Below are 24,634 nucleotides of genomic sequence, written 5' to 3'. Positions count from 1 at the left end.
TCTCGTCTTCATATTATCTTCGATGGGAAATCAATTTTCATTTTCCGTGCATCGGCCGCCACGCGTGCGAGTAGTACACGAGTTTTCTTGCAGCAATTTTTGCTGCATTAGTCCGGGGGCAAACGATCCGATCAATGAACAATAACGAATCGAGGGGGGAAACGGTATGCAATGCACCGTTGGGGTAAAGTAAAGTATTGAGGCTGAAAATGCAATCCACCATTGCATTTCATTGAAATTGATGAATTGATAATTGCAGATTTTGTAAAAATCATATGGGCATTACTTTTCCAGTAGTTTATTGTAAAACAACAGCATTTCTTTTATATAATCTTAATAAGCAAATGCTGGTAATAAGTAGGAAAGTAAGTCTACTGAAGAAAAATCAAGAAATTGGCTAATGGTTTTAATTCATCAAATTCATATAAGCCAGCATTGTTTAGAGACAATTAACAATTCATGCTTATATACCCCCATACACAGATAAAAAGGATTTACATTGTTGGACAAATTTTTAGCCATCTCCTTTCAGTGAGTTCAGATGACAACTTCTCCATCAACATACATTTTTAGAAAAACTTTTGCAATGATTTTTAACTGAAGTATTGACAGAAATCCTGATGAAAAGCCTGGGGTGAGCCCCACAAGATCTTTGAACCGAATTTAATGAGGATTTCCAGAAACTTTTTGTCGTGAATTAATTTGTAGAATTTTTTTGAAGAGACAGATGAAAACAAATGCTAGTACAGTTTCTAGCAGAAACTCATGCAAATAAGTTTTATTCCTTCGGGAGATATTTCTGAAAATGAAGAATTTCAGAATAACTTTCTTGCAAAGGTTCTGAACATTCAGAAAAAATAATGTAGAAAAGCTTAAATTTTGAATAATTTATGACAAGCCAAACTCTTGGAATTTCATTTCAGCAAAAGTGTTCCCAACCACGGTAGCTCCAGCGTTTTTTTAAAATTCTGCTGAAAAGTCTCTTAAGAATTCTTCCAAGAAACACTTCAATTAGTGCTCCCGCAATTCTGTAAATGAGTCCTACCCCTCTACAACGACGAGTTTTCGTCAAAGTTCTAACATTTGGCAGTAGTTTTATTGAAAACTTATTCAGGAATTATGCCAAGTTTATAATTCTAAAACTCTTCCATAATGAAGCAATAAATTCTAGCAGAAATTTTAAATAAGCCTTTTAAGATGGCCTTCCATGATTACTATTCCATCCAGAGTTTTTCCAATGCCAACATTTATCAATAATTAGAAATTCCAAGACATACTGTGTCAGAAAATCAATTGAATTGTACGACACACACAGCCAGAAAAACCAATGAATTTCTTAAAGGGACTCTGCTAAATTTGACTAAACATTTCTCATAAATTTCCAGTAGATGTTTTTCGTTGAATTCCCCAAAAACGCCTTTCACAGCTGCTTATAAGCTATTATCGTTATTTAAGAAATTTTGCCATAAACCAGTGATATTTTCAACTTTTGCCATTACTGTAAACGTTCCGTCAAAAGTTTGAATTCTACAAGAAAAATATCAGCCCAAAATTAACATTGGGTTAAAAAAAATGCTCTAAGATTTTCGCCAAGAAGTTCAGCAGGATCTTTTATTTTTTTATGATAGGGTTCAGTGCAGTGAAACTCATCTAGGAAATACTCTGTACCTTGTACCATGATTTTATCCAAATTTCTAGCGAAATGCTTAGCGGAGTAGCAAATGAATTCTGTGATTAAACTCAAGGAATAGCCTGCACGTAGAAGAATTTGAAACAGAAGTTAAAAAAAGTGTTATACTTTTTTTAGAAATCAGCACGAACATAGGAAAAAAAAATAATAAAAGATAAATTTTCTGAAGTATTCTTGGCTTTCTGATTTTTTTGTACGAGAATTTGTGACAAGAATCATTTAAGATTTTGAATATTTCTGAAGGAATTTGAGAAATACTTCTGAAAGTATTCTGAATAAGGTCTTTGGTCGTAATACGTAAGGTAGTACCAACGGCGTAAACTCTAGTAGACCTTTTTGAAGTTCTACGAGAATTGTTTGACAACATTTCTGTGTTAGTTTTTTACATAACTTTTAAATATGCAATAATCTTTTGAAGAAATGCTGTAAAAACTGCAACGACACTTTCTGAATTACTTTCAGAATTCAAATCTTATATATACTAGACTGAATTAAAAATTCACTTAATATAAAAAATGGAAAAAAGTTTCTATTATTATATTAGATTTTGAAAAGTTACAGATTCTATCAATCTTTCGCATTTTTTTACTAGCATCATTTTACTTCGATGTTATCTGTAAGAAATTTTGGAAAATTAACTCTTAAGCCGCATTTTGCGGACCTGCTCTCAGAAAACTTCACAAAGATTCTGTTTTTCAAAAAAAAAATATTATTGATGCCCTGAAAAAGTTCTGAACGGGTTTTTCTGTAGACTATTGCAAATAGAAAATAGAGGTCAATTTCCTTTAGGATTGTTCATAATAGCTCCCAAAATTCTACAAGAAATTCATAATAATTGTTCTTGAACTTCCACTTTTATTTTTTGCAGAACAAATTGTTATCAATTAATTCAACAATGGTTCGATTGAATATTTTCCACAAATGCTACCAGTACGCTAGTAATTATCACTTAATATTTTTGGCAATTTCTTTTAGAAATTTCTTCAGAATAGTTTTTTAGCAAACATCCATTTTCCTATAAATCCTTTTGGATTTTTTGAACAATCTAATACCCAAAGCCGCCTTAAGTTCGGGCATTTTTATATTTTTTCTTTACCGGGCAAATATTTTTATCTAATCTTTTGAACTGCTCTACATATCCCAAAATAGTGTTGGGTGTCTTTCAAAGTGTATTTTTTTAAACCATAGAAAAATGATGTTTATACATCATTGAAACTTTTGTGTTGAACTGCTACAATTAACACATTTAACAATTTTCCCCATTCATGGTGAAAAAGTTAAATAAAGTTTCATACACTTGAAAATTATTTTCCTCAAGGCTATACAAAAAAAACCTATGAAAAAAAATAAAATTTGGTTTTGTTTTCAAAATTCGGTATCATAAACAGGCTTTTAGGAAATATATAAAAGTGAAGATGAGGTAAAAAAAAAGAAAAATAAAAAGTCAAAACCCACAAACTAATGAATTAAAATCTAAATTAAATTTAGATCAAAATCAAAAATTTGGGCATCAGAGGGTTATTGCAGTTAAAATTCCGTCAAAACTTTTTCAAATATTTTTTGTACGGTTATTTATCAAGGGCTCACTAGTTGAATATTTAGGAATGCTGCATGCATTACTCCAGCACTTCATCTATGAGAATATTCACAGCGAATTTCGTCAGAAGCATCGAAATCCTGCCATGGATTACTGTGAATTTTAGAAGATTTTTTTTGGAGTTTCGCCTCAAGTTACTGAAGAAATTATTGAAAGGATTTGTCAAAGCATTTAGGCTCTAAATTGGCACCAACAATTTCTACGAGAATTTAATAAAAACATATTTTTTTCAATAGTTTGATGCTCTTTTCCTTGTGCTTTGTAGTATTTGTGTTTCAATGTACTGCTAATTAACATTTTATTTCAGCAGGATTCAGGTAAATGTATCGTACGATATAAATAATATTTTAAAAATATGTAACTGTGGCGAGCGTATCACTAATATGTAGCTTATTTGACGTACGATGTTAATATTATTTTATATTTCAGATTATCAACCGAAGAATCTAGTAATTCAACCAAATGCCAACAATATGACAACCAGGATGAATTGGGCAGACAACTGATTCGAAGCAGTCTAACAATGGTGTGCCTGAACGTTAACCAAGCGTATCCTCTGGCGTTTACCCTTCCACTAATAACACCCAAATTCCCGGGACACCTAGGCCTGAGAGATCGTAGAGTTGTCTACATTTTTCATAGGTGTCTAAAACTAACCATCCTTTCCCATTCCTCAGCAGTCGCAAAGACGTGGCCAGGACAGTGCTCGACCATTGGAGGATTGCGTCAGTCTTGTCTAAGAGTCAGAGATTAGTCCTAAATCTTTGTGCATTAGTTCGGACGGGAAGGAGGCAACCCTCATAACAGCGGTCTAGGACTGTACCACCTACGAATTTGTGCGACTCGCTTAATGCTAATGCTAATGCTAATGCTAACATATTTTTTTCAATAGTTTTTTGAAAAATCCAAAATATTTTGTGGGGTATCCTTAAGGTATTTTTTTGAACTTTTAGATTGAAAAAATATTCAAGAATATTTCTTTGAAGTTTGTTTTTTTCCAGAATTTTTCAATATAACCTCCAAAATTTTATTCCTTAAACCACCCAGATGGTTGCCTAACTTTTCCTAGAAATCCTTGTACTTTTTCTGAAATTTCTGCAGTTGTGTGAAAATGGCTACGTAATTCCTACAGAATTCATATAAAATCCATCATAATCTAGAAAATTCGCTCAAAGAAAAATCATTAACGTTTTTTTTCAAATTTCAAGGGAGTTTTTCACATAAGTAATTTCTAAGGATTTTTGTTTTCGAATTTTAGTAGGAACTCTTCTGGATTTTTCCATCAGTTCAGTCACATTTATCTTCAATATAGCAATAAAGAACCTCGTACGAATATTGACCGGAACTTCCTAAAACATCCTAGAAGTTTCAACATATCGTAACTCATGTATTTTCGTTGTTAGGTGATAATACCCAAAGTCACTGTAGATTAATCTCTAAAATCTTATCCTTCCGTTAATCGCGCTGTTGTACTTTGTACAACACATGAGAATTATCGACTATTACTTTGAAATCATCTTTTCTATCGATGTCAACCCCAAATGTATTCTACAGGAATCTTATTTGGAATATTATAAGACCTTTTTTGAAAACAGTATAACTCCTTATAATGCGGAAAATTGAAAATCGCAATATGAAGAACGTACTATAATTAAGATAAGATAGACAGTTGAATGTGAATTAGTGTATTTCAAAATCTAAATGATCTAGAAATATGGTGTCTTCGGCAAAGTTACTTGGGATATCAAGGGCCTTCGCGAGGTGATCTGAGAAATTCAGATTTCAACCGATAGGCGGCGCTAGTGAGCATGTAATTTTTATATCCCATATAACTCAGGATCCAGAGTACTTAGAAAGACGGTGTCTTCGGCAAAGTTGTTTGGTTGGTTAAACACTAACTGATGGAGAGCCGTTTGATTTGAAACTCCACATCTAGGTGGCGCTAGTGGGCATTGTAATTTTATAACTCATACATCTCAGGACCCTGATTACTTAGAAAGATGGTGTCTTCTGCAAAGTTGTTTAGTAGATCAAACACTATCTGATGAAGACAAGTATGATGTGAAATTCCACATCCAGGTGGCGCAAGTGAGTACTCAAATATTATGACTCATATATCTCGAGATCCTGATTACTTAGAAAGATGATGTCTTCAGCAAAGTTGTTTAGTAGATTGAACACTAACTGATGGAGAGCCGTATGATTTGAAACTCCACATCTAGGTGGCGCTAGTGGGTATTCAAATTTTATAACTCATTTGTCTCAGGACCCTGATTACTTAGAAAGATGGTGTCTTTTGAAAAGTTGTTTAGTAGAAAACACTAACTGATGAAGACAAATATGACGTGCAATTTCACATCCAGGTGGCACTAGTGAGCATTCCCATGTTATACCTCATATATCTCAAGATCCTGATTACTTAGAAAGATGATGTCTTCGGCATTGTTGTTTGATGGATAAAGGATGGATGTACTTATCCCGTGACATTGACAACCTTAAGATAGAGTATGTTGAAATACGACGGTCAGATATTGAATATTTTAAAAAGCGCTTTAACTTCATGTAAAATTAATCAATCCAGTGCAAATTTAAACAAATTATAATCAACTAATTGTGTAATTTTCAAATTTTGAAAACTTGCAGAAGTATAAAAATTTACAGCTCGTTGATTTTTTTCTAGATGAATAATAACACGTTCATGCTTTTGCAAATTTACAACTAGCGTCTTCTGGTGGCAGAAGCACGAATCAAATGGTCAATCAACTGAAAGCCCTTGATCTGCCAACCAACCTTGCCAAAGATATCAACTTCCCAAGTAATCAGACTCGGAGATATATAAGATATAAAATTTGCATACTCATTAGCACCACTTACTGGTGAAATATTGATTTCAACGACCCATCAACCAAATGCACTTAACCTATTTGACAACTTTGCCGAAACCACCATCTCTCTTCTAGTAACCAGGATCCTAAGAACTATTGCATATACATTTTTTATGTTCACTAGCGTCATCTCTCTCTCTCTCTTCTTGACGTAACGTCCTCACTGGGACAAAGCCTGCTTCTCAGCTTAGTGTTCTATGAGCTGAGCACTTCCACAGTTATTAACTGAGAGCTTCCTCTGCCAATGACCATTTTGCATGTGTATATCGTGTGGCAGGCACGAAGATACTCTATGCCCAAGGAAGTCAAGGAAATTTCCTTTACGAAAAGATCCTGGACCGACCGGGAATCGAACCCGTCACCCTCAGCATGGTCATGCTGAATACCCGTGCGTTTACCGCCTCGGCTATATGGGCCCTAGCGTCATCTAGTGGTGAAATTACGATTCAAACGGACAACTATCTGTAAGTTTTCTATCTTTTAGAAGGTCGGCACGAGAGGTAACTTTTCCTCCATTTGGTCTTTGATCTACCAAACAACTTTGCCGAAGACACTATCTTTCTGAGTAAAGTGGAGCTTCGTGGCCGTTCGGTTAGCGTTACCAAGCGTGTAATCACACCATGCTATCCACTGGTGCATGTAATGTATGTCGTGTCCATGGTCTAGTGTTAAGTTCTGTTCAATCTGTACAGCCTCTGGCTGAAGACGGTATCCCGTGCCTTTTTATTGGGGATCCTGAGCTACATGAGATTAAAAATTTACATGCTCACTAGCGCAACTGTCACTCATCTATAAGCCCTTGATATACCAAACATCTTTGCCGGAGACACTATTTTTCTAAGTAATAAGGGTCCAGAGATACATAATATATAATATTAACGTGCTCACTAGCGCTGCAAAGTGATGAAATATCAAATTAAACTGCGAATCATCCGTAAGTACTTGACCTACCAAACAACTTTGTCGAAGACACCATCTTTCTAAGTTATCAGGTTCCCGAGATACATAGGATATAAAGTTTATTTGATTACTAGCGCCGCCTAGTGGTGGAATTTCCAATTAAACGGTCAATAATCTGTAAGCCGTTTACCTACCAAACAACTTTGCCGAATACACCATCTTTCTAAGACATCAGGATCCTGAGCTATAAGATATAACATGAAATTGCTCACTAGCGCCGCCTAGTGGTGAAATTTCAAATTAAACTGCGAATCATCCGTAAGTCCTTGACCAACCAAACAACTTTGTCGAAGACACCATCTTTCTAATTAATCAGGATCCCGAGATACATAGAATATAAAGTTTATTTGCTCACTAGCGCCGCCTAGTGGTGGAATTTCCAATTAAACGGCCAATAATCTGTAAGCCGTTGATTTACCAAACAACTTAGCCGAAGACACCATCTTTCTAAGACATCAGGATCCTAAGATATAAGATATAACATGATATTGCTCACTAGCGCCGCCTAGTGGACGTATTACGAATCAACTTTGTCAGCATCAAATAGCCCATGAAATTTACAACAACTTTGCCAAAGACAGTCCTCCTCTAAACAATCAGGATCTTTAGATATTTCAGAATGTATGGGTGTTGTACAAAGTACAACGCGCGACTGCTCGCGTTACAAAAATTGGCGCGAGTACTGAAAGGTTATAAGTATGATTCATCGTGTTTTGCTAGCATTTGTTCCAAGGCTATCAGGAATATTATATAGTTTTTTTTTTTTTATCGAAGATCTTTTGGTACTTTTTTAAGTGCATTATACTTCCAATTATTCTTTTTTACAGGTCGTTTTTTTTTTCTATGTATAACATAGAAAATTTTAAACCGTGATTGAATCTTGACTATTTTTTTTGTAAACGGGATAGTACTGACCGATTTCTTGTGAGTTCAAATTCTCATGTGAATTGGTTCAAAACCGACTAAGTTATAACAAAAAAAAAACGATAGATTCAGCGTATTTCAATTTTTTCTCAAGAATATTTCAGGATAAAGGCACTTTGATTTTTTAGTAAAATATTATCTCATATTTCCTTAACTTTTTTAAATTAATTTCTCAAGAGTTTCTTTTGAACATTTTTGAATCATTTTTTTCAAAATTTTTGGCTGGAAAAGTACTAGAAATATCTTAGCTTCAAACACAGTTAATTATGAAATACATATTTATTGAATTTAAAAAAAATCAAAACAGAATTCGAATCTACCTACGCGTGGTACGGTTAGCTTTATTATTAGTGATTTAACTCTTGATTGGTGCAAACCACTCCCACAATATGTGATTTTTTCCTTCAAATATCGGTGGGTCGTGAGATAAACTTGCCCAAGACTGAAACTCTTGTTGATTAATAAAGATATCAGTCATAATGACCGTGATGAAATTTTTCGTATTTTCATTGCAGAATGTTTTCTTGAGGTTTCGAGAATTTCATTGAATTTCATCAAGAGTGTTTTATTTTCGAACCAGTGCAATGAAAATGTCTATATGGTGATTCTTTTGATCATCCTTTTCATCTCAAGAAATACATCACTAAAAATCAACAAAAGTTTGCTAGAAATTCTTGTAGGAATTTTGTAGAATTATTTACAGACACTTTTTGACGAAGTTTTCCAGACATATTTTCCAAGTTTCCAAGTTCAATTAGTATTTGTAAGGCGTAATCAAACAACGGTGTTGTCTTCTTCGAGGTATATTTCAGAATGGTCACTGTCACTAGTATTAATCAATGCCTACCTAGATTTAGCTTATATACTAAGGCCTGTATACTACAGTATTTCATCAGAATTTCCTCAAAAATACTTCCCCAGATTATACAGAGATAGCAAGCCAAATATCACTTGTAGCGCCCCCAAAGAGTCCTTTAAAATTGTCCAGTATTGATGAAAACTAAAATGTCTGAGAAATCTACGTTCGATTTCTCCAGGGACTGTTCTCTATCCAGCCATTCAAGAATATACAGGGGGTGGCTAAAATGTTTGGGATAGCCAACTTTTTTCCTCTCACAAAAAAGTTCAACAAGCTGTAACTTTTCATAGAGTGTATCAAAAAATATCAAGTTTTGAATGTTTGTCAACCTATTGTATGTGCATCATTGGTACAAATTTGGTGGTACGATTGGTTAATCTTTCGCAAAGCTAGAACCATTCTGGTAAAACACTATTTTCAAGACGACTATGACGACTATGACAATTCATATCTCGGGAACCAGTTAACCGATTTAAATAAAAATTTTAACGTTTATCAACGTTGATAAACGTTCTAAATTTCATTCAATTCGGTTCACTGGTTTCCGAGATATGATAGTTCAAAAATTATTTGTCTAAAAAATAATGTTTTACGAGAACGGTTCTAGCTTCACGAAGGATTAATCAATCGAGCTCAAATTTGTAGCAATGATGCAGGGTGACAAACAGTCAAAATTTGAGAATTTTTGATGCACTCTATGAAAAATTACAGTTTGTTGAATTTTTTGTGAGAGAAAAAAAAGTTGCCTATCCCAAACATTTTGGCCACCCCCTGTAGATAACTTTCGGTAACATATGTCGACTGATATGAATGCTATAATTTTTAAGGTTTTCGGTTTTGAAAATTTTCAATATTTGTTTCCGAAAATCATCAGAAACTTTAACAGCTTGTACAGCTTGTACAGCAAGATGCTAAAATGACGTAGAGATATAATGCTGTATAATTCCCACAAATATAATGCAAAAAAAGTCACCGGAAAGACTAGCTGAAGTCTTTCCAAAGAGTTTTTTTCGGGATTTTCGTTGCAAATTCCCTCAGGGTTTCCTCCGAACATACTCATTTTAGATTCTTCCACAATGAATTTTCTTAAGGAGAATATAGAACGAAGCCACACCTTGAATTTTGAAAATCACAAATCTGAATAACCAAGTATCGCACTAAGCTGAAAAGTTGATCGATTGGTCACCATAAGCGGGTGACCAAACGATCAACTTTTCAGCTCGGTGCGATGTTTGATTCCTCAGATTTGTGCTTCCGAAAATTCAAGGTGTGGCTTCGTTCTATATTCACCTTAATAACTATTCTAGTGCTTAGCTGAAAAACTAGGCTGAAGAAGAAAAGAAAAAAAAATCAGATGAAGGACAAAACATGATGAAGAAGAAAAAAAACGACATCCAAGTAATATATCGAAGACGCATTTGACCCGCATTTCCTCGAAAGAATAGTGTGATCGATGGGACACGTAAAACCAGCCGTAGTACGACGATCGACTGGACAAATGAAAGTGAATGCCGTCGTCGTCAATAGAGCGCGATTCCATTGAGTAACAACTGAACGAGTCCCATTCCAGCTCGGGTGTCTTCTCTGCTGCTAGGTACGAAAGTAAAAGGATCCCTCTTGTTGTTCAATTACCGATCCGACACTTCCGGCATCGTCCAAAATCATGTTCGTGCATCTTTCCAAATTAAATGGCCATGTCGTGCGCCGTGCCACGGAGAGTGCATCTTCCCGGACCGGAGTGCATTCATATGCATCACAACACGATCAGCTTTAGCAATGCTTGGCTTGGTTGATGATGTACCTTTAGGCTCTAAGTACGAAAGGCATAAGTACTTTCACACCGTAAAACACCGCCAACGGCTGCTTTGCGTAACAGATAGCACAATATGATTGCGCGCGCGCACCCGGGATGTGAAGCCTAAGTGCAGTCAGCCAGCGTCCCACCGGGGTCACTCGATTATGCATCTGGGGAAGCTGCGGGAGCATAGCATGTGCGGCGATCCAAGTCAGGTTTTGAACCCGTAGCGGTAAGGATGACCAACCACGGTGAAAGTAACACGTACGACGTAGCTCGCAATTCAACAACAATCGATCTTTTCATTTTCCAGCGGATAAACGGCCAATTGCGTCATATGGCCACCGGGGAAATACGGGTGATTTGAGGAATTCAAATCAACGCGATTGACCCAAATTGATGATATGCCTATCGATTGCTGTGAGAGGAGAAACGTATTGACGCGGTGCTTCCAGCGGAATTAAATTGAGTGTGCGGCACACGACTAGTTGTTTGGGTGCGTTGTTGCTCCAGGCGAAGATGTTGGATTACGAAAGCTATGGCTTGCGGTAGCTCTTTTGTGGTGACACGATTAGTGATAACACCTCTCGATTATAACTGGGGTGGGGTATGATAGAAGCACCGTTTTGTTCATTTTTAAAGCCTGTATTTACTGAAGTAGTTTATTAGAATTTGAAGAAGTTTGATTGTTCTGTACTATAAAAAAAAAACTTGGAATAGTTCGTACAAATTCAAGAGGTCAAGCCGGGGCCCGTAGCGTAGTGGCTACACGTTCACCTCATACAGGATGCGTCTGGAAAAAATGCGAAAACATCAAGACGCTATCACACGCTGAATATGGTATATATATGACTATTTTTTCATGACAGTGTATCAGTCAATGTCTATATTCTAGCACCACAAAATAGAAATAAAAATATTTGATTTTTAACATGTGACAATGTAAGCCTGAAAAGTGGGTGTCAATAAACTGCGCGCCCAATGGTCATTAAATAAATTGACTATAATAATAAAAAAAACTCGATGAACAACCAGACCACACTGATCCAAAGTCATGTAGTTTCACATACTAGATGCAATAAGTACATATATTTAATGATATGGTAGAGAAAATTAAAAATTTTGTTTCATCAGATACGAAATTTAGCGACCTGTGTACTTTTCTGCGGTTTGAAAATTCTGTCTTCAGCTTCAGGCGCCGCCCTGCATAGGTTAGTGACCAAAGTGGGAAAATTTTTAATTAACTTTTCAGAAAACTAGCCTATTAGAGATCATGGAACGTTGAAACATATGTTGGTTAATGTAAAATGGACGAAAATGAGGTTTGAAGTTGAAAAACACTTTCGCATTTTTCCTGCCACATACTGCAAGTGGATGATCATGGGTTCGATTCCAGCCCCGGCACATGCAATTTTTCGTCAGTTGCTCTTCCCCCCAAGAGCGGCTGACACCTGACCCTCTTCTGAGCATATGCTCTAACGGACCCGGAAACATGGATATCGGCTGACGGCAACTCAAAATGGACCCTCAATCGGACTGGAGAAGCAACAAGAGTCACACATAAACATCCTCGTGCTCATCATTCTACCCATGGACGACAGGGTAGAAAAGTGACAGCAGCGCAACGGCAACCAGTTCGACATAATACAATGCAACAATTTGTTGCTAAAACGAACAAAATTACTCCTGTAGATTTGAAAGACTGCATTTCAGAAAAGTTCGTAACACCTAAAACATCCAAAGGCATGAAAAGCTATTACATGTTCATGAAGAATGGTACTCAAGAACGTATATATGAATGTATATAGCCTCCTGAAGGGATATCTCTTCATGAAAACATTGAGTGATTTTCCGTTGCTTTTCGCCTAGGATTACAAGGAGGGTTTGTTCAGTAGTCTTTCCTGAGAATCTCCTAGGGATTTCTCCTAAGAACCCTGGAATTCCTTCAGGTATTCAACTCAGGATTCTTAGCGGTGTTCCTGAAAATATTCTACTAGGCACACCTCCAAAAATACTTCGAAGGTTCTATCAGGAGTTCCGGATCAGGGGATCCTCCCGGGATCCCTATAGGGATAGCACCTGGATTTCCGTTAGGTATTTATCTCACAATTCCTTCAGGGTAAAGGGATTCGTTCAAGGATTGCTTCTGGGATTGTTTTATTGATTCATCCAGGGATTTCTGTAGTTTTCTTCCGGAATTACTTCATGCATTCGTCCGAAATTCATTCAAGGGTTATTTTAGTGATTTCTCCAGAATTCTACCCGAGACACCTTCAGATATATCTTCCGAGATTCCTTCGAGAATTCTTCCCAAGAGTCCTTTATGGATTCCTCCTGGTATTTTTTCAGAGGTTTTGCCTCTGAAATTCATAGGGTTTATGCCAAGTTATTTCCTAAGATTCCTCCAGAGATTCCTACTAGGATTCGTTTATTGATACCTCCAGGGATTTCTTGTAGGATTCCTAGATGTATTCTTTCAGAGATTCCTCTCAAGATTCCTTCCGGGATTCATTCCAGGATTTCTCCATGGATTCCGATACATATTAATTTCGAACTTCCTCCAGGGATTCATACCAGGATCTCTACAGCGATTTCTCTCGGGATTCTTTTAGAGATTCTTCCACGATTCCTTCAGGGTAAGATTCTTGCAGGGATTCTTTCAGGGATTCTTTCAGGGATTTCTTCAGGATTTTTTTTTTCCAAAATTCTTCCCAAAAATCCTTAATCGAATATTTTGAAATATTCTTCTTGAAACTTTCCACGAAGAGTTGCTTCAGAAATTTCTCCTGGGATTCTTCCAGGGATTCTTTTGAAAGTTCCGTTAAAAATTACTACAGAAGTTCATAAATGTATTCTTTCGAGTATTTTTTTCAAATATTTCTGACGGAATGATACTAGGAGGTTTTCTTTGGAATTTCTCCGGGAATTCTTCTAAAAAAATCCCAAGAAATTATTCAGTAGATTCTTTTAGAAATCTTTTAGAAATTCTTCTACAAATATACAAATTTTCTCTTGTGCACTTTCAGATATTATTGTTGGAATTTCTCCAGAGGTATTACTCCATGTAATCAGGGATTCTCTCAGGCTTTCGTTTAAAAATGCCTCTGGAAAGTTCTTTAGAGATTCTTCTGGAAATTTCTCCCGGAGTTCCTCCAGCAGTCTCTCCAGGTATTGCTTGGGATTTATTAAGATATTTCTTCATGCTTCAGAAATTTCTCCAAAGATTCTTTCAGTAATTCCCGCAAAAGTTGCCCTATTCCGAATCATTTTTCAATAAATTTTTCAGGAAATTCTTCCATGACAAAGACCGTCAGCTAAGAGTTGTGTGCTTAGCTGGTAGTGGAGCCTGGGCACTGTTGTCCTTCTGACTTCAGCTAGATTGATGAGGTACGTCCCGAGCGTCTGTTCACCAAGGAGGTACTGCTCAAACAGCGTCTGTTCTGGCATCCAGTGGCTGAGTATGAAATGCTCCTCCACCGGAAGCTATACCTAAGGTGGCAGCCCCACCACGGTGGATAGGGTACCTTAGGCCAACAACCTACTGTCTCCGAATCCCAAAACAACGTTACTGAAACCGAAAATGGAACTACTACAGAAGCAGTTCCCAAAAAGAATGTCTGATGAAATTTCTAAAGGAATTTTCAAAGAATTCTTGGCGTTACCATTGGAAGAATTTCCGAAGGAATATCTTCATGAAAGTAAGACAATTTTAAGAAGAGTTTATGAAAAAAAAGAAATCCCTTGCTGAAATTCTTGCAGAATTCCTTAAAATTATGAATAAGTCTCTCAAGGAAGTCTTTTGAAGGAATCCCTAAAATTATCCTTGGAGGGAATGCCGGATAAATTTCTAGCGAAATACATGGAGCAATATCTGGAGAAAATCCTGAAGGAAAAGGCTGTAGCTATCTCAGGAAGAATGATTGTCCTAATCACTGAAATGCACTAAGACACTCATTAAGCAAGGTTCTCTAAAGGGATTCCTGGAGGATTTTCTAGAAGAATCCCTGAAGAAACTCCTGGATACATTCCTGTGGAGATTTTCAATGGAATCCCTAGAGCAATTTCTAAATTCGTCTCTGATGGACTTACTTCTTGAAGAAATACGTGTACGAATTTCCGAAAAAGTCTCTCGAAGGTTTTCTGAAGAAACCACTGGAAAAATTGAAAGAACTGTAGAAATTTCCATAGGTTTATCTAAACGAATCCCTAGCAGAAATACCGTCATAATTCCTGACGGAGTATCAGAAGAAACGCGTAGAAATATACCTCAAAAATTTAAAGACACCTTTTAAGTTTTTCAGACCGAATCACTGAAGGAATTTCTGGAGGATCATATGGAGGAGTTTTTTTTAAAGGAATCGTGGAACAATGTATGCTCTCAGGCATATATCCAGGAATTCCTCCTGAGATAACTTCAGGAATTGATTCTTGAAATCTTCACATCAGAATCTTAATTTAAGTAATTTCTTCAAACAATAATGCCATAGGGATTTATTTAGAAATTCCTTCAAAGATTATTTCAAAAATACTTCCAATTACTTTGGTGCAATTTCTGGAAGCACTTTTGAAACAAATCTGCAGAAATCTCTGAAGGATGACCAGGATATATTTCTGATGGAACCACAGAAGCAGAAATTTCTGAAGGAATTCTTGGTGGTATCAATGGAAGAATTTTTGATGGAATCTCTGCACGAATTATAATTAAATTAAAAAAAAATCCTTGAACAAATTAATGGAGAAACCTCCTAGAAAATCTTTTGAAAGTTCCTTGAAGAATTTCCGGAGAAAATTTAAGAATTTCTGAAGGATGATTTTCTAAATAAACCCGTGCAGAATGTTTTGGATGAATTCAATACTTTTGATTTTCTGCAGCTTTCGCTGAAAGCATTTCTAAAGGAACCCATGGATAATCTCGTGAAAGAAGTATTGTGTTGATTACTAAAAGAATGTCTAAGAAACCCCATGGGGGTTATTCTTAATAAAAAAAAATTGAAGAAATTTTAGAGGAGTTTCTGAACCAATCAAGATATTTTAAAAGAACTTTCAAAAGGAATCCGTGAAAGGCTTTCTGGAAGAAATTTCTGGGGCATTTTCTAAGAGAATCTATGGCATAATTTTAGATGGAATCGAAGGAAGGTTTAACAAAAGAGTTCTTGAAATAATTTCTATAGTAATCTTAAAAAAAAACTCAAAAAAAAAGAAACTATGATTGTTCTAGAGTAATTCTTGGAAGAATAACGGAAGAAATTCTCATAGAAATTTTCAAACTCATAGCAGAATTTCTTATAATCCTCTGGAAGATTTGCTGAAGGAATTCTTGAAAAAATGCCTAAATTCATGGAGAAATTCCCGTGGATATCTATTGATGTTATTTAAAATGAATCCTTCATTGAAATTCTGCAGGAATCTCTCAATGATTTCTGAAAAACAATTATGGGGAAATTTCTGAAGCAAACCATGCAAGATTTTCCGAAAAAATCTTTAAAGCAATTTTAAAGGAACATTTCGTGAAATATCCAAGTTCATCCTCATGAGAAACTAAGGTCTTTCAGATGCGCTTTAGGGGGGTTTCAGAGTGTTTTTACTTAGTAGTTATAAAAGAGACTTTCAGAGGTTTCAAGTGGACTCCAGAGGCGTTTTGCAGAGTTTTTAAGGCGCGTTTCAGAAAGCTTCAAGCGAATCGCAGAGGAGTTCCAGGAAATTGAGGTGACCTTTCCGGAGCGTTCAAAGGGGTTTCGGAACCTTTTAAATAACACAGCGCAACATTTTTTGTCTAAAGAGCAAACTTATGTGTCTCCGAAGGATTTTGGGCGGCTGAATCCGAATCCGGGCTCAGATTTGCTCCAACACGTCACAATTTTGAGCTATACCTCAATTTATAGGGCAAAATATGCGATTTTGGGCTTTTTTGACTGCAAGCCATTGAGCAAGCAACTATTTTTTTTAACCAATCAAAAGGTAAATTGGTCAAATAACATCTAAATTAACGACTCATGCAAAGTATTTCATTTTACCTAATCAAATTTGATAGATTTAAGCATTTTATGTTAATATGAAAACTTGCATGCAACTTTTGGAGGGTGACTTGTATGTGAAATATCGTACCTAACATAAATCGCTTAAAACTATCAAATTCAAGTTGGTAATACGAAATATTTTACATGAGTCGTTAATTTAGATGTTAATTGACCAATTAACCTTTTGATTGCTTAAAAATAATTCCCTTCCTTAATGGCTTGCAGTCAAAAAAGCCCAAAATCGCATATTTTGCCCTATAAATTGAGGTATAGCTCAAAATTGTGACGTTTTAGAGCAAATCTGAGCCCGGATTCGGATTCAGCAGCCCAAAATCCTTCGGAGACACATAAGTTTGCTCTTGAGACAGACAAAAAGTTATTTTTTGTTACGCTGTGTAATGCATTTAGAGGAGACATTTATAGGTTTCATGAAGCTTTCAGTTAAATTTCGTATATATTTTTCAATGGGTTCAAGGGAGTTTCAGTAAGTATGCAGGGGCTGTCAGGAGGCTTTACCGGGGCTTTCACGTTTGGTATTGAGGGGTTTATGGAGTTTCAGGGATTTTAGGGGAGATTTAAGGGGTTTTGAAAGGAGATTAAAGGGGGCATATAGAAATTTAAGAGCGTTACATAAAGCCACTCCCCTCATATCTGGCCTGAAGTTCTAATAAAACACTTTCGAAATCCCCACCTCTACACACAATTCCCTCCTGAAACGCCCATGAGAGCTCAGTGAAAACTCTTGACACTTCCCGAAACCATATAAAAATATTTGAAGCCTCCTTAAAACCCATTGAAAGTCCCATGAAGTCTCCTGGAATGCCCCTGCCCCTGAGATCCCCCAAAACTTCGCAGAAAACTAATTGAAATCTCCTGCATCTCTTTGTAACCATTTGGATTACCCCTGGAACCCTTCTAAAACTCTCGAAACCATCGTACATGCTTCTGGAACTTCTTTTTTTTTCATTGTTTTATTATTTTTTTGATAATTCTTCTTAGACTGTCACAATTCGGTGCATGGGTCCTATCCTGCCGTAATTCTGCAAAGTGGCGTAAGCGCCATTCAAAATCTCGATATTTTTTGGTATATTATATATAATATCTGGTGTAAAAATAACACAGTGGTACGCCTGCTCTATTAGAATGCAAGATCTAGTCGTTATCTATCATCTATGAAAAGAAACTTAGAGGATGAGCAAGAGTTTTATGCATAATAACCAAAAAAAAAATGGACCAAAACTATCAATGTCGCTTACGTCACTTTGCAGAGTTACGGCAGTATCATATTAAAATAATATATTCACCACAAATTTCAGTGTAATAACTAAGGTTCACAGTCAAGATGTAGCAACTTGCGTTGTTTCCAATATAGCCGTATAAATCCTATTAAAAATTAGTTTGGATGTGCATTTTTATAATTTCTAATTTAAAAGTTTACTTTTGAAATAAACTATAAAACATTCATTTACCTATTTTAATTAACTGCCCAAGATCGTTTGTAAGAAACATTCAAATTATGATATGAAAGGTCAATAGCTATCAAGTCTGCCACTTACCTTCATCGTTGCCGTACACTTCCTCCAGGTTGCCGTAGATCGGTTCGGCGTTCAGGTTTCCGGTGCGCCGTTTGCGTGCATACGTATGAACGGGCACGATGCTCTGCTGGGATACTGGGTGGTGCATCATGGACGCCGCTGCCAATGACGAGGACGACATTGGAATTCTCGGTGCAGGCAGTGGCGGAGGCAGCGGTCGTTCCTCCGGCGTGGGAACCAGGAAAGAATCCGCCGAATCCGAGCTGGAAGAACTACCCTGTTGCCGGCGAAGGGTTCGCGATCGGCTTCGGAACAGTTTCTTGAAGGAAGATGACGTCGAAGAAGATGGGGAAGAGGTAGATTTGGAAGAGGACGGCGGTGAGTGTTGTGGTGGAGGAGACATGGATGCCGTCGAGGGCTCCGATTCGCGGAAGCTGAATCCGTCGTAGTCGGATGTTTCGTTGAAGTCTCTGTTGAAGTGGTTTTTGAGCAATGCCCGTGGGAATTTCGTACCGGCGGAAATGGTGTTGTACAGCATTTTCCCAAAGCCGACCTTTTTGGATTTTGACGAGTTGTTAGAGCTCGGGCGAGGGAGCAAGTCTGCCGGTATGTCGTCCAAGATTGGACGGCCTTTGACGCTTTTGTTACGGGATAACGTAGCGGTTGCTTTGGGAATGTTCCGGAATGATTTGTCGCCATCTTCGCGGTAGATTCGCGAGCAGAGATCACTGGAGGAACGGTAACAGGTCATGCGATCGCCGATCGAGAGATTGCTTTCGCTGTCGTCACTTCCCCGGCGGTAGTCCGGAAAAGTTGAGATTGATTCGAGAGACTTAGAGTTTTTACTATCACAGCTTGATCTATATCTAGTATTGCTTCGTTCTAATTTTTCACTAGAGGCAGGAAATCCGTAGTTTCGTTGATGATCGGAGAATTCGTCGATCGGCTTCTGTTGGCGGACTTTTTCTTTCAAGCGCTGAAAGACGTCCCGACGGTCCAGTGTTCGTGGTCTGTAGACATCGGCCGAGTTGCCAGATTGGATTGCTACCGTGTTGGATCGCTTCAGAGCAGCAGGTTTTCCGCCGGCAACTGGGTTGCGGAAACTCTCCGACGAGGCGAGATTCATGTACATTCGGTATTCTTTCGGTGGCGAGTTCCGTGGCTGGTCCCACTGGCGATACCCGTTTCCAGACTTGTGAGTATTCGCAAAGGGTTTGAAGGAGCTAAGAGGTCGTATCGTATCTAAATTCTCCTCCGAATAGCTGGATTCCTTGAGTTCGTCCCATTCCGGGAATTGGCGACCCCGGATGCGACGTATGGTAGATGGTTTGTAGCCGTTAAAGGCCTTTAATACCGTGCTGCTGCGCTTGAGAGCATGTGGGTCTTCCTCGTCCTCGTCGGGAAGTCCTTCGTCTTCTTCCAACTCACGAAAAGGCGTCGATTTCCCGTCGTCTCCTCGACCCAGTTCATGGTGGCTTGCGATTAGAGAGTTCATACTGGATTGCACTTTGTCCCAGTTGGCCTCGTACAAGGCCCCCATAGCGCTGTTCTGTTCCAGCGACAGGCTGGCTTCGATCGCACGCCCTGGATGATGTTTAATCCGCATTTTGGTTGATTTCTTCACTCTCTTTCTCGATCTCGTTCTTCTCCGTACTCACGCACTAATCACAATCGCATCACTCTCAATGATCAATTCATGCTTGAAACTATTTTTCATTGAGTAATATCGCACTTCACTGATTTCTTCTTCTACGTACCAATAGCTCCATGGAGGCGTCCGACTTCGGAGCCAACATCAGAGTCTTGCACAGTTCATCGTCACTTGGAGAAGTTCGAGTTCTTCGCCGCCTCCATGCATGGGAACCTCATCCATACAGGCAAGTTGATGTAACACTAAACACAACTTTTTCACGCTCCAACTCTAATCTAAACCTAGACACAATAAAAATGAGAATGCAAACTTTAGCTCCACGCGGGTCTAGTCAGCAATTCACACACATACACGCGAGCGATCATGGTTTTGTTGCTGCCTGTTCGCAACTCTCAAATTTAATTAATTCCATTTTTTTTATTAAACTTTATATTGTTGGAGCGAAAGGAAGGCACCAGCAGCAGAAGTAACAGCAGCAGCAGTGGCGTTGCTACAGGTGTGGTAGCTAATAATAAATTCGGATGAACGAACGATTTTTTTCTTCTTCACGGATCGTGTAGTTTCGGCTGCAGCTCTACAATTCGATAGGTGAGCCGTGCTGAATCGCGTAAAGGTAATCCACTGCGAAATCGATCGGTCGGAGTGTGGTGTGGTGATTTTGATATGTTTTTTTTTTTCGCGTTTCGATTGTGCGATTTTAGCTAATTGATAGATCCGCAGACACCGTGGTGGTCGGTGGTGGTGGGGTGGAGCTGTTGGAAAATGGGTGTTCGTTCATTAGCCGCTCTAATGGTCAACGGACTGGTTGTCGGTACTAGTAGTGCTTACGGTGTTTGAGTGAGTGGTCATTATTTATTGGTATCCAAAAATTACGGCGTGGATGATGATTTTGAAATGCATGTATTAGGAAATCCACGAGGAGTTTCTAACGTATGCTTGAAAAATAGTTATTTATGTAAAGAGTTGCAAAAAGTTGAATTTTTCAGCACGAGTCGTGCATTTATCCAACGAGGCTTGCCGAGTTGGATAAATACGAAGAGTGCTGAAAAATCGAGTTTTGCAACGAGTTCCATACAAAATTTTATGCAATGATTTTTATCATAATGCAACCCATTTGAGTTGCATAATGTTCATAATGCAACTCAAATGAGTTGCATTATGAACATTATACAACTATTTTTCATTATGCAACTCATTTCAGTTGCATAATGAATCAGTTCGGAAAAATAGGTCATTATAATACCAAAATGAGTTATATAAGATATAAATTATGATACTGAATAGCATAAACTACTTTTTTATGGACTCCACATTAGCATCCTATACTATATCATATACGACTTCGTCTTGGCTAAGAATGTACAACATAAACTATTAATAAAAAAATATTCCTTGGGGATTATACCGCCAAGTCACCAGTCACCAAGGATCTAAGAGGATTTGGGGCGAATAATAAGTCATTTGTCACCAATCTTATAAACACTGTTGGTGCCGCTGTTAATTGCTTTCATAAGAGGTTAAAATTAAAGTAATATCCACAAAAGTAGAAAAAAATTCACGAAATTTGGTAATATGGTACAATTAGTAGAGGGTAGTAAGGTCGCCTGATTCCGTGGTAGGTCACCATTCACCGTGGTAGTAGGGACCCATTCACCGTGTGTCACAAATTTCATTCTTTTTTGTTCAAACATGATCAAAGCAACCCAACCAAGTGAATTTTCTTCGTTTTATTCATTTTTTGTAATAATTTGCCAAATTTAATCAGAAAAACGGATGTTCAAATTTTCAATTTTTTCTAGGTATATGGGACAATATGGGGCACGGTGAATGGAGGCCATAGATTTTTTGGGTACCCATTTACCGTGCCTTTTTTTATCTGTAGTAACGAGATTTTTAGCCCTGGGCTAGTTCATGTTGGGACCCACGCTTTTTACTTCCCTTCCGAAGGAAGAACTCACACCGTGCCTTTTTGTTTCAATTAAAAAGTACGAGTAATCGTACTTTCTTGTTAAAGTTGGTGGAATAAAAACGTTACTACATTTAGTTTATCGCTTACATCACCTTAGCGCAGTTTTCGTTTTTTTCACTATGAATGCAGTGAACGAGCAGAAAACCGCTTCATGTAAACACACTTTAGTGTTAAAATTGTACTTTAAAAAGTTTCTAATGGGCGTTTTGACATGGTAACAATTCATTAGCGTTGTATTGGTGAAATTGAAGGGAAATTGTCATTCCATTCAATCGTAATATGGAAATAATGAAAAAATATTCGCAGGCACACGGTGAATGGAGCCCTCACGGTGACTGGCGCCTTGACGGTACATCACACAACCAGTAATCGTGTGGGTATTCAGCAAAACACTATTTAAGAATCTGGGTTTGGTTCCCGTATACTGTAAAACCGTAAACTGTAATCCATGTGAAAAAGTTATCTCAAAATTGCAGGAAGAATTTCTTGCAGGAATGTCCAAATTATTGTACAAATATCAGATTTTCTATTCATGGATGTTTTTAAAGTTTCAAGCAAACATTAGCCAGTCATGGAAAAAAAGTTATCGATATAATTAAAACTTGCATTCCTTGGAGGAATGGGGTAATTGTTTAAATAATATTAATAAATATTCCTGGATGATGAAAAATTTAAAATAGGATTTAAGGTACACATACCAAAAATAATTTTTGGATGTTATCTTCAGTTACTTATATTTTTTTATTTCAAGTAAATAATTATATACTTTAGTAAATTGTAGTAATAATCAGATCAATTTCATTACCGTCAATCAAATCGTAGATTTGTATTTTAGGGACGTACCCAATATTCAGAATCCAGGATTTGCTTCTTTAGAAATTGTTCAGTAGAATCTGCCACAGTTTTTAAGTTTTCTTCTTTTTTCTCCTATAATAATAACTCACGTTATAAGTTGTCTTTTGATTCAAAATTGAAGTTTAAAGATTCAGTAAGATATTCTTTAAAAAATCCCTTTCATGAAAAAATCCTAAAGGTTTTCTCAGAGATTTTTAGAAGTTTCTAGAAAGATTCCTAAGAGACTTCAAAAAGGACTGTTTCAAATAACTGAATTCTGACATCGATTAGAAATTTCTCTGGAAATAATTCTCAATCGTTTTTTTTTTTATTATTTTCAATTGTTAGAGAAATTAACTGAAGATGACTGTCCATTTTTGACTATTCCAGATATTTCAGGAGATTCTTTAGTGATATTCGGCAGAAGTTTTGCTCATGGCTACCTCTACATTATCTGCAAGACATTCTTACTTAAACCCGAAAGTTTTTGTGATTTTTTTTTGTTTTTATTTCTGTGTATTTTAACTAATGCTAATTCTACACTTGGTTGAGGAAAGGAGACCCGGAGGGGGCCTTCCCAATCTTAGTGAACAATATTTTTGGTTTTCATATTTTTTTTTGCAGATTCTACATCAATTAGAAATTACAGAAAACGAAAGGAGAGGAGCCCAGGTAGAGCTTTTGGCAATGCTTCGATTCAAAAACACCCCATGAGAATCTGCCTAAATCAAATCTAGGAATTTCGCAAAAAAAAATCTTGCAAAGCACTACAAGCAATGTTCTATAAATTCCAACATTTGATTCTCAAAAAGGTATTTCATAAAATAAAGTTAAATTCTCTCATAATTCTAGGTTTGCCAGGTTTGGTCATGTAGAAGTTACGCTAAAAAATTTGTGGTTGTTTTGTTGGAATTTATGGAAAAATTGTTGGATTTTCTCATAGAATTGTCACTGAAAATCCTTAAGAAATTCCTTATTATCTGATAGAATTTGCTGTAGAATCACAACGTACCTACATAAAACAATTGTCTGGTCCTCAATGGACTTTAAGTCCATAAATTTCTACGAAATCTGTCAAGAAATTTCTAGAAATGAATGATGTGCTGAGAATCTTATTATAAACTTTAGTAAAAAGTGTTTACAGGCAGCGTAGAAGTTGGTGCATTTTGATTTAAAAGTTTTTATGACGAAACTAAAAAAAATCTTCAGGGAAACTACGGGAACGCTTGTGAAGAAATTTCTGAATAAAATTGGATACATAAAACGCGCGTCTAACATTAATTTAAAAAATGAATTGAGCTTTTGGTAAATTTCTGATAGGTTTTTGGCAAATATGTGACAATTAAAGAAAATAAAATTGAAGAAAAAAAACAAATATGAATTACATATTTTCTGATGTTTTTGATCCATATGAAAAAAACACGAAGGAACAAACAACAGTAGAGATGATATTTTTTCGACTTTCCGTACAAATCTGGCGATTTCAAATCGATTTTTTTTTTACTTTTTTACTTATTAATTTTGCAAATGATCCCAGAGAAACATTATTTTTTGCAGTTTCAATGTTGACTATAAAAACCCTAATTAATCCACCTAGCGGTGATGGTGTCTTTCTCGTGCCTTCGAAAACACATTTCAACATAACTCAAGTGACATGTTGATGAATATCATACTTTCATACGTTTTACAGAAATCCATTCCATGGCATCAGAGATCATATCATATATCTGGTTTTTGATTTTTGAGCCTTGAACTCTTAAACAACAGCCACAATCTTGAATATTGAGCCGCCATTTAGGTTTTATGTCCAGCAGCTTGGAAATTCTGGCCGCTATTTTTGGACTCCAGACATCTTCCCCATATCAGATACACCCATATTGAATGGTTTTAGAGCGTAAACCTCCATTAAACAGCTGCC

The 24,634-nt window shown here is 36.8% G+C and overlaps 1 protein-coding gene across 6 annotated transcripts in view; it reads right to left on the bottom strand.

Annotated features, from left to right (window-relative positions):
* Positions 1 to 24,634, bottom strand: part of LOC109433057 (cGMP-dependent protein kinase, isozyme 2 forms cD4/T1/T3A/T3B) — an 822,160-nt gene that overhangs the window by 177,640 nt on the left and 619,886 nt on the right. The window contains exon 2 of one of the 6 annotated variants that reach the window (XM_062851133.1): positions 18,284 to 20,194. The exons of the other annotated variants lie outside the window; for them this stretch is intronic. Coding sequence (XP_062707117.1) covers positions 18,284 to 19,868 — 1,585 coding nt within the window. The 5' untranslated portion in view covers positions 19,869 to 20,194. The remainder of the gene's footprint in view (positions 1 to 18,283; positions 20,195 to 24,634) is intronic. 6 annotated transcript variants of the gene reach the window in all.

Source organism: Aedes albopictus, chromosome 2 (genome assembly GCF_035046485.1).
Source record: "Aedes albopictus strain Foshan chromosome 2, AalbF5, whole genome shotgun sequence".
NCBI lineage: Eukaryota > Metazoa > Arthropoda > Insecta > Diptera > Culicidae > Aedes > Aedes albopictus.
This window is presented reverse-complemented; position numbering and strand designations above follow the sequence as displayed.